This window comes from Etheostoma cragini, chromosome 13 (assembly GCF_013103735.1).
Source record: "Etheostoma cragini isolate CJK2018 chromosome 13, CSU_Ecrag_1.0, whole genome shotgun sequence".
NCBI classification, from domain to species: Eukaryota; Metazoa; Chordata; class Actinopteri; order Perciformes; family Percidae; genus Etheostoma; species Etheostoma cragini.
Window position 1 is genome coordinate 6812937 of NC_048419.1, and position 10014 is coordinate 6822950.

Here is a 10014-nt window from a genome sequence, read left to right on the forward strand (position 1 = left end):
ATATATATATTCTTTTTTTCCCATTGATGAGATTTGTTTTCAGAATTCCCTCGGGCTTTTGCCACTGTGGAGTTGTTTAACTACCTCCACCTCTGCCTCTACCATAGAGGGTTAGCTGGATTTAGGAGTTCCTCAAAGTGCTCCTTCCACCGCCCTGTTACCTCCTCAGTTGAGGTCACCAGCATCCCATTCTTACTGTACACAGCTTGGATGGTTCCTTGCTTCCTCCTTTTGAGGTTTTCAGAAGGACCTTGGAGCTGACCGAAAGTCCTTCTCCATGTCTTCTCCAAATTTCTCCCACACCCACTGCTTTGCCTCTTTTACGGCAGAGACTGCAGCCTTTCGGCCCCTTCGGTACCTTGCAAGTGCCATTTGGAGTCCTCTGGGATAACATTTCCCGGAAAGACTCCTTCAGTCGGACAGCTTTCCTGAGCACTGGTGTCCACCTCGGTGTTTGTGGGTTACCGCCCCTTGAGGCACCTAAGACCACAGCTCCCCACCGTAGTTTCAGCAATGGAAACTTTGTCACATTGTCAAAGGATATTGTCCACTCAGGTTCAATTCCCCCACTCTCCACAGGGATGTTGAAAGTCTGTCGGACAGCGGTCTCCTCCAAACGTTCCTAATTAACCCGCACTTCCCGTTTGGGCTTAACAGTCCGTCCAGAGTCTTCCCCCACCCCCTAACCCAACTCACCACCAGATGGTGATTGATTGACAGCTCCGCCCCTCTTTTCACCCAAGTGTCGAATATATAGATCAGATCAGATGGAATGATTAAAAAAATCGATCATTGAGCTTCAGCCTAGGGTGCTCTGGTACCATGTACACTCATGAGCATCCCTATGTTTGAACATGGTGTTTGTTATAGACAATCCATGACTAGCACAGAAGTCCAACAACAAACAACCACTCTGGTTTAAATCAGGGAGGCTGTTCCTCCCAATTACGCCTCTCCAAGTATCTCCATCATTGCCCACGTGTGCGTTGAAGTTCCCCAACAGAACTAAGGAGTCCCACAGTGGAGCCCCATACAGGACTCCATTCAAGGTCTCCAAGAAGGCAGAATACTCCAAACTTTTGCTTAGTGCATATGCACAAACAACAGTCAGAGTCCCCCCCCACCCCCCCACAACCCGCAGGCGTAGGGTGGCGACCCCCTCGTCCACCGGGTTAACTACAACGTAGCGGCCCTCAGCCGGAGGCTTGTAATTAAAAAAATATTAAATATTTAAAACATTTATTTGGCAAAACATTACTGTTGTAACAGTATCCCAGTGATGCAATGTAGTGTAAATGGACTGTATTTAAATGCCACTTTTCTAGTCTTGACGACCACTCAAAGCACTTTTACATTGTGCAGGATTCACATTCACACAAATTCACAAACTCTGTCCGAGGCTGCTTTACTAGGTGCTACATGCTCATCAGATAAACATTCACACACACTTGGAAATTATTCCGGGGTTCATTGTCCTGCCCAAGTAAAATTCACCATGGAAGTGCGGTGCCATATAACGATTAAGTGGGTAAAGGCAAATAATAGAACAGTTACAAAAGTTTGGTGTGTTCAGCGAATCACTTTACTGTAATGCAGCCTTTAAAATCAGGAAAATACAATTTTATTTATATAGAACCAAATCACAACAACAGTTATCTCACAGCACCTATAAAAAAAAAAACTCAGAAAAAATCAGGTTTAGACCGTACTCTGATGTTATTTACAGAAACCCAACAATTCCCACCAAGAGCAAGCACTAGGAGACAGAGGCAAAGAAAAAACCTTGGCAGAAACCTCGAGCAGAACCCTGGCTCAGGGTGGGCGGTTATTTGCCTTGGGGGTCAGAGAAAGAAACAGACAGAGAGAGCGAGAGAGAGACATGTGGAATTGTAGCATAGGGTGTAGAGCAGGAACATGGAGGCAGCAGGTGACTCGCAACCACAGATCAAGACTCCACAGCTCCAGAGCCAGAAACACCTGCAGGAAGTCATAGGAGGAGAGAGGAGAGTGGCGAGAGTGCACAAGACTACCTGGGCGAGAAAGCAGAAAACTATGGGAAACATGATAAACATTTCTAAACATACAGTACAATCCAATAGAAAGTAAACAATGGAAAAAAGAAAATAATAATTGAACAACCAAGTAAATATCATTTTAATGATTAAAACCTAAAACCCAAAGTTTACAAACATGAGTCAAAAGCGAGAAAGATTGTGACTGATCCCTCTCACCCAGTCACTAACTGACTGAACTTCTCCCTTCTGCAGTCAGTGTCATTTACAAGGCCCCAGACCCTCACTGACATAGACTCTTATACTATATCCTGGACTATACGCGGACTCTGCACATTCATGCAGGATTTTGCACATACTGTACTAAACCATACATACACCCTCTTTTTCCTTAATGTCAACAGTTTTCCGTCCATATTTGTTTCTGTATTCATTGTTTGTTTGTTTATTTTATTTTGTATATATTAATGTGTAATATGTTTATGGAAGCTCCAACAATCAAGGCAAATTCCTTGTAAGTGTTACTTACTTACTTACTTTTCACTACCTCAGTGACTTCCTCAGGGAAATTGGACAATGCACATTAATTACATTTTTTAAATGGTCCACCAGCTAGCTAATTTTCAAAGGTAATCCTTTTGTCAGATAATCAATCGTTTTTTCTCATTTTCGTTCTGACCAAATTAACCGAAGTAGCTCTAAGGCTTCATTCCGGTCCTCTCTCTTGATCTGCCTAATCCAGGATAAAGAATCTACATGCCCAGATCATAGAGAAAGACGCTATGATCAAGGTGCTTCACCAGCGGTCCAGGAAGGAACCCATCAAGTCCGATGCCCCATCTGCTATGAGGCCCTCAAAGTCACTTATGTCTATTTCCAACACTGGCTCCAGCGGTTCAGGACTACTCTCTCACAGCCTGGGCCTCAGTAGCTCGCCCATCACGGAAGAACGCAAGGACACCAGCTGGAAGGGCAGCCTGGGTAAGAACTCACAGTCCTTACAGATTATTTAGCAAGTGTGACACTTTGAAGAACAAAAGCTGTAAAAAATCCTATACCTTGACTAAAAGACTAAACATTATCTGGCTCCACTTAGGTACTATGGGTGAGAACTGGGGATAAGCAATCCCTTTTAGCGACGGTTTTACTGTGTTTGGGGTAATGATTGCTCTCTTTTCATCCACCAGGTGTTCTGCTGGGTTCCGAGTATCGCACAGAATCTCTTAGGACAGAGTCAATCTCATCATCCCCCTCACCGGTGCTTCCGTCTACCCCAATGACCGCAGGCCACTCAAAGACAGGCAGCAGGGACAGCTGCACGCAGACTGAGAAGGGACAGAGTCAGGACACCAGCAAGCCCAGTACTCCAGCCCTGCAAAGCATGACGTTGCCAGCTCGCCTGTCCAGCCCCAGCCCAGTCTACATTCCGGACCGTATAACAGGTCAATTTACAATCACTGTTAGACATGAGCTGGAATTTGTCTGAAGGCTCTGATCACAGACCCAACATGGCTTAGTTGGAGGGTAGTAACTTGTAGCAGTCGGGCAAAAACAGTTTTCCCCAAAGTGTTGTTTGGGACTCACAAGAGTCTTTGACTACCTCCAATGAAAGTTTACCAATTGATCCAAATGCTTAATAGCATCAACTAACTAATTTTCAGTATCAATCAATGTGTTGACTATTTACACAATTAATTGTCTAATCACTAAAAACTTTTGTGAAAATGTCCACTGTCAAATGTCAAATGTTATCTTTGACATTTTACATCACAAGATAGTGATAGAACCAGATCATGTTTAGTATCTGCTTAAGTCAAAGTTAAGGAGCATCTTGTTTATAGATAACAACGACCCAACGGTCCAATAAATTGTAGGTCATATGGTCCCGGTCTAGAACCTAACATCTCCAAAGACATTTTTTCTGTGACGTATTACAGATACAGGTCAACCTACATTTAGAGGTTTACAAGACTTTTATGTTTTTCTGTGCAGATGTGCCAATTTTTCACAGCAGCACCCTGGAGCGGAGGCTCCCCATCCAATCCCTCCCACAGCAACAGGCCCTTCCTCCAGCCCACCCAACCCAACAGGACGTGGACAACGACATGGTGGAGATCCTTATCTGACCCCATGACCTCTGGAGAAAAACATCATTCAAACAAGTGATATGAGGGCAGCTCCATCAGACAAACACAGCGATATCCCGTCTCAATCTTCAACCTACAGCTCCTTCAGTGTTTAACTGAGTCACACCAAGAGACATATTCATACACTTATGTTTACATGTGCATTCACTTTAAGGCTGACTGGAGTTTCTACAAATTTCCATTATTACTTACAGTAAAGGAATGAATGAAATGTGTTAACTTTTTATCATCATCTAAGGAAAACCCAGAAATCAGAAGCAAAAAGCAGAAGCCTCATCTAAGCTTTTGCAGTTTCCTAAATGCATTTGTTAATATGAAGTGGAGCTTTAACATATTAAAGTTCATTGTCTCATATTTATTTTTTGATGCAACTTTGTAAGACACTTTTCGTGCTTTTTGGTTCACAGTGAGTGTTAAATGGAAGTTATTAATCATGAGGTTAGACATAATCTTTTTTTAATATTGTATGCTCATACAGGTTGACAGTTAACATTAAGATAGAAGAAGTGGGCAAACCTTAAAGCTAAAATCTTCCTGTTAAAGTGTAATACGTGGAGCATACATATCACACACATATAGTTTTATTTTCAACTTTTAAGTTGAGGTGAAGGATTTTTCTTTTATCAATGTTGTATGACAGCTTTGTTTAAATGCACTACTTTTTGAACGGGGGGGGCACATTAGTTATTGCAGCACCAATGGCATAACAGCACATTTGGTTATGTTTGCAAAGCTCAGCATTTGCCATTTTATTCCTTTCCTACTTTCAAACAAATTATAAATGATGAAAAAACCAGGTCTGTCTACAAGGGTTTAGCCGTAAGAGGAAGCAGATGTGTTATTTAAACATGTGATCAAAATCTGTAAACTCCAATTGTGTTGGTATAGGCTGGTTGGACCCAATTTATTGGCTACATTTTTATTGCATTTATTGCACTACTTAGTTTTTAAGAGTGTTTCTTTGCTATATTACTTACTAATGTCTGACATTAGGTATTGTATTCATGTGTATTGATTTATAAAAAAAACAAGTCTATTAAAAACTGCCTTTTTAATAGACTTGTTTTGCTCCATGTTGTGTACAAAGTACCTAGCTTCTTAGTAGCTATTAGTACCAGGATTGGGGGCTTTTAGTGTTTGCAAACCTTTCTGGCATGTTGACTTCAGGCACACAAAGCTCCCTGAGTAAAACTGCTAAATTTGAAGAGCTTACCTTTTTTGTTATCAAATCTTATGTTGCCCTAAAATGTGTCCTTCTTCTTTTATGCCTGTGCTGGAAGATGGAGTGAGCAGAGTTTGTTATATATATGTATACTTATATTTACTGTAATGTGACTGGCAGTAAATATAAAGGTGACATCTGCTTTTAATAGCAACAAATGTACATTTTCCGGACATAAATGCATTTGACGTACCCTTGGAAGAACTACAAAAAACTGAGGTTGTGTGCTCTTCTGAAAAAAATCTTCTTTTTAAACATTTTCAAAATAGGATAATTCTATCAAATTTACTTCTTGAAGCTTTGGCCACCTAAAGTCAAAGTGTTGCTTAGGGTAGTAAGCATGCACAGTCCTCCTCACAAGTGATTTCCAAAACATCATGCAGGTTGCACTAGATCCAATCAGGCTAAGGGCTGACTGACGAACATTCTTTTGTGTATTTAGAAACATGGTGCCCACTACATGACTGGGTTGGGCCTCAGCCACAAGCGGGGAATGAGAGTCTGACAGTATGGTTGGCTGCCTCCATGACCCCACTGGTTGGAGTATATCTCACACAAGAGGCTCTTAAAGTCATTCCGCATTTCACCTCCCCTGCTAAATCCCCTCAACAATATTGAGGGGATTTATATTTTACTTTGATGGACATCATGTCATGTAATTGACATGTGCACACTGTATTGTGAATATTTAAAATTGCAGGAATTTGTATTACCGTACCATCCATCAGACTTGTTACTCAAATCAAACAATGGAAAGTATTTGTAGGCACCATTTAACTGACTTACGGTTTGCTTTAAAGTTGTTGGTTTGGATGTGAACATGAATTGTATGCAACAATTGACTAATTCTCTTCCATTTAGTATAATTTTGCTAAGTTGTCAGGCTAGGAAACTTTTGCATTACTTACGTTATTTGCAGTGCTCATATTATGCTTTTTGGCTTTTTTCCTTTCCTTTATTGTATTATATATCTTTTTGTATGCATGTTATAGGTTAACAAAGTGAAAAGTCCACCTCAAAAGGACTTACATCTCCAACAGAAAAGACTGTTCACAAACTGCTCCAAACAGCTCTATTGTAGTCCAGCCTTTGCTTACGTGACACACTTGTGTCACTTTGTAACACGTTATAATGCTAGCCTAGCTGCTAGCGTGGCAAGCCCTCATACTCTGCTTCTGACTGGCTAGTAGTCCTAACCTAGTTACTGCTCTTGTGGGACTCCCAACAACGATGGAACAGAAGTGTGATGCCTCACTCTGTAGTTAAAATAGAGAGCTCAACACACAGGGTGAAAAGAGGAGCTGCAGCAATGTGCAGTACAACACAAATATGATGTTTTTTTATTTTTATTAAACCATGTCAACCTATTCTGGTTCAACCTCTAAATACAATTATGAACTTGAAAATTTAGCATAATATGAGCACTTTAACACTATGCAAATTAAATGACTGTGAATTTCACCCATTTCAGACGTAGCCTCTCATATCAACATCTCATGCTTTTGACCAAAGTTAATACATTGGATTAGTACTCATCCCTGTAACAAAATCTTTGAGCTCCATCTTAAAAAGGCATCACATGTTCACTTAAAATCAGGTGAAATAACCTTCAAGAGGGGTGAAGTCATTCCTCTAGTTTCAAGAATTTGGTTGAAAATAAGTGACAGTATTTTGACACTGTCCAATTATTTCAAGATTTCCAGTCATGCTTTATTTTTTTAGATATTGTTTTAGGAAGTGAGTTTTAAGAAGTGATATGGTGGTGACAGGTGTTGTTGGTTTTGAATCCAGCCACAATTCCAATCCTTTTGTTTTACTTTTGTTGTTAAATATCACATTTCCAGCCAGGTTAATATAGTTAGAAAAGATGTTCACGGACCACTAATGTTGGACCAAAGAAGCTAAGAATGGTCAGCTAATTGATTTTATTGCAGAGTGTCATCAATAGTATGTCACTAAAGGACTGTTTCATCAGAGGAACTAAGGAATGCACTGATATGCTGCAACAGCATATCAGTGCATACACAACATAAGGACTTAGACCACTACTTAAAATAAGCCAAACGGAATGTTTTTTTTTCTCCACTACATAAATCTTAAATCCTTGTGTGTGAAATAATTTGAAAATCAAGTTGCTTTGCTTCCTAGCACAGATATGCATCACTCAGTATATTGACTGAAACTGACACATTTTTAGTCAACTTGCTTTCGTGTCCAATCCCATATGGTTGGTGGATCCCTAAATGTAAAAAGCACAAGGCTAGACTAAATCAATATATCTTGTTTTTGCCATCATCAGAACATTGTAAAGTAATCTTTATGCTGGTACTGTAGACAGTGGACCTTATGAACCAAGTAAAAATACTAAAAGTAGCTGCAAAAAGAAATTTACATATCTGTTGTTGGCATTCCCAGCCTTGAAACGCAATTCATAGTGTTCTCTTGGGACTGCTATTTTGAGGAGAAGTCTTTATTCATCACAACAGAACATTTCAAGATACAAAAATCTTTTCTTAGTTGGTTGAGGAAGATGAAATGCCAAATTCCTTAAGATGTGCAGTTGGAATCAATTAAGCTCTGTGTTCTTTGTCAATCAAAACACGATTGTGTCTAAAGTTTGGATTTCAATATCTAGCCAGTTGGACCAAAGAAGCTAAGAATGGTCAGCTAATTGATTTTATTGCAGAGGGTCATCAATAGTATGTCACTAAAGGACTGTTTCATCAGAGGAACTAAGGAACGTAGAGCTCTGAGAAAGATCACTTAATGAGCTGGAAAATATCTGTGGCTCTGAACAGCCCCTCAGTCCTCTAATTTGAGAGAGGACATAGTTTTCAGCTCTGCTAAAGTATGTTTCTACAAGGCACTTGAATTTCTTTTAGTTAAGAATTGTTTTTGTACTGGCACTTAAATGAACTGCTTTATGACTATTGGCAATATGCACTGTTGCTGATGATGTCTCTGCCTCTGTTTTTTATTGTTTAGTTGTTTTTTAAACCTAATCTAAAAAGTTTGAACAGAAACATTTTCTAACTGACAGATATGCGATTTCATTTTTCCCAGCTGAAGCCTCACCACCGGCTTCAGTTCTGCACCAAAGCAGTTTACAGTCCACTATGCACACGCAAACTGGAGTCATTGCTTTTTGTGTAAGGAAATAAAACTTTGAAGGCATTTACGCCACTTTTTTGCAGTTACTGCTTTAAATAATACAAATTGTGTTACAAGTGCTTCTACACCTGCCACAACCTAGATGACTAGTGTCATGTGTGTGTGTAGTTCTGTCTAATTTGTCTTTATCAGGCAATTGTCAAAGTGTTTCTGTACTGGCACTTTTCATTCACAATTGTCATTCACTGCACTTCCTGGATGTTTTCCCATAATGTGATAAATGCCTGGCAAAGAAAAGCTGAATTCAAACTGTTACTCCAATTTGCTGAAACAATTAAATTGAAGCAGTTTACTGAAGCAATTTTAACAACTGTATAAAGGTCAATGTTTAATGAATGTGTTTCCATTCTGTTCATACACATGCTGCTTAATTTTGTCATTGCTGTACAAGCACAATTCACGTAAAAGCAATTTTCTTATTAATCATTTGTTTTTTCAAAATTCATCTCATATAGTTTCTTGTATGAAGTCATTTATTTTTCTTTCTGTATACCTTTTCCGACAAACTCCCAAATAACCAAATGTATTTTCATAAATAAATAAATGCTGAGATGTAAAGGTTGTTTCGGGAGTTAAATAATAATAAGCCTTTTGTGTACATAGAACATTTATTAGACCTTTGAGTTCACCTCATAAAAATGGGGGCAAAAGTAAAAGTGTTGCATTTATAATTTTGTTCAGTATATACAGTATGTATATGTGAATGTAGAATAAAATATGTCTGATCAGCTACGTGGTGCTGAGGTAAAGGTATAGTAAGCGATGTTAATCCAAAATCATTTGCTAGCGGGTTTTTTTCATAGGTGTCCTGAACAAACTTGCAATGTAAAAGAGACATTTAGCATATCATCACAAGTAAGAATTTAACCATCACAGTGGTTTGCTAATGCTGGGAGCAGGCAAATTATATATATATATATATATATATATACATATATATATATATATATATATATATATATATATATATATATATATATATATATATATATATATATCGTTACTTACTGTGGTAACTCCAGATTCTATTAGTATAGGCGTAGCCCTCTAAGGGCTATTGGGTTTATCCCTTTGCGCATGCGCAGTCGTGAAGATTTTCTTTCCCGCCCTAGCGTCCAGCTCGGGCCTCAACTACGTCCGCATTTACTGCATAAATACAGAGCGGCCCCGTTGTTCCACTCCCAAAACATCAGCTTTTTCTTCAACTTATGTTCTAGGAGCAGGTGGCCCGGACCTTAAAAGGGCTACGCCTATACTAATAGAATCTGGAGTTACCACAGTAACTAACGTTCTATTTCGTATAGGCTTCGCCCTGTAAAGGCTACGCTATTGGGTTAGGGCGAAGCTGATGTAGTCAACGCCACCTGCGGCACAAGGTCCACAAGCCGAACATACACCACATTGCCCCAGCAACAATTTACAGAGGCTAGTCAGAGTCATTCTTCTGACAAAGCCTGCCCTG

General features: G+C 39.5%; 1 protein-coding gene and 1 long non-coding RNA gene across 4 annotated transcripts in view; one reads left to right on the top strand and one right to left on the bottom strand.

Annotated features, from left to right (window-relative positions):
• Nucleotides 1–6153, top strand: part of amot (angiomotin) — a 93852-nt gene extending 87699 nt beyond the window's left edge. For all 3 annotated transcript variants that reach the window (XM_034889980.1, XM_034889983.1, XM_034889981.1), the window contains 3 exons: nt 2755–2993; nt 3200–3454; nt 4005–6153. In XM_034889980.1, the coding sequence (XP_034745871.1) occupies nt 2755–2993; nt 3200–3454; nt 4005–4138 (628 nt within the window). In that variant the 3' untranslated portion in view covers nt 4139–6153. The remainder of the gene's footprint in view (nt 1–2754; nt 2994–3199; nt 3455–4004) is intronic.
• The window catches only part of LOC117955466, a 26561-nt gene extending 17738 nt beyond the window's left edge, over nt 1–8823 (bottom strand). The window contains exons 1-4 of the long non-coding RNA XR_004659048.1: nt 8739–8823; nt 6450–6451; nt 2318–2328; nt 1078–1082 (exon numbers count right to left, since the gene is read on the bottom strand). This is a non-coding gene — a long non-coding RNA (uncharacterized LOC117955466). The remainder of the gene's footprint in view (nt 1–1077; nt 1083–2317; nt 2329–6449; nt 6452–8738) is intronic.
• Nucleotides 8824–10014: the final 1191 nt, after the last annotated feature.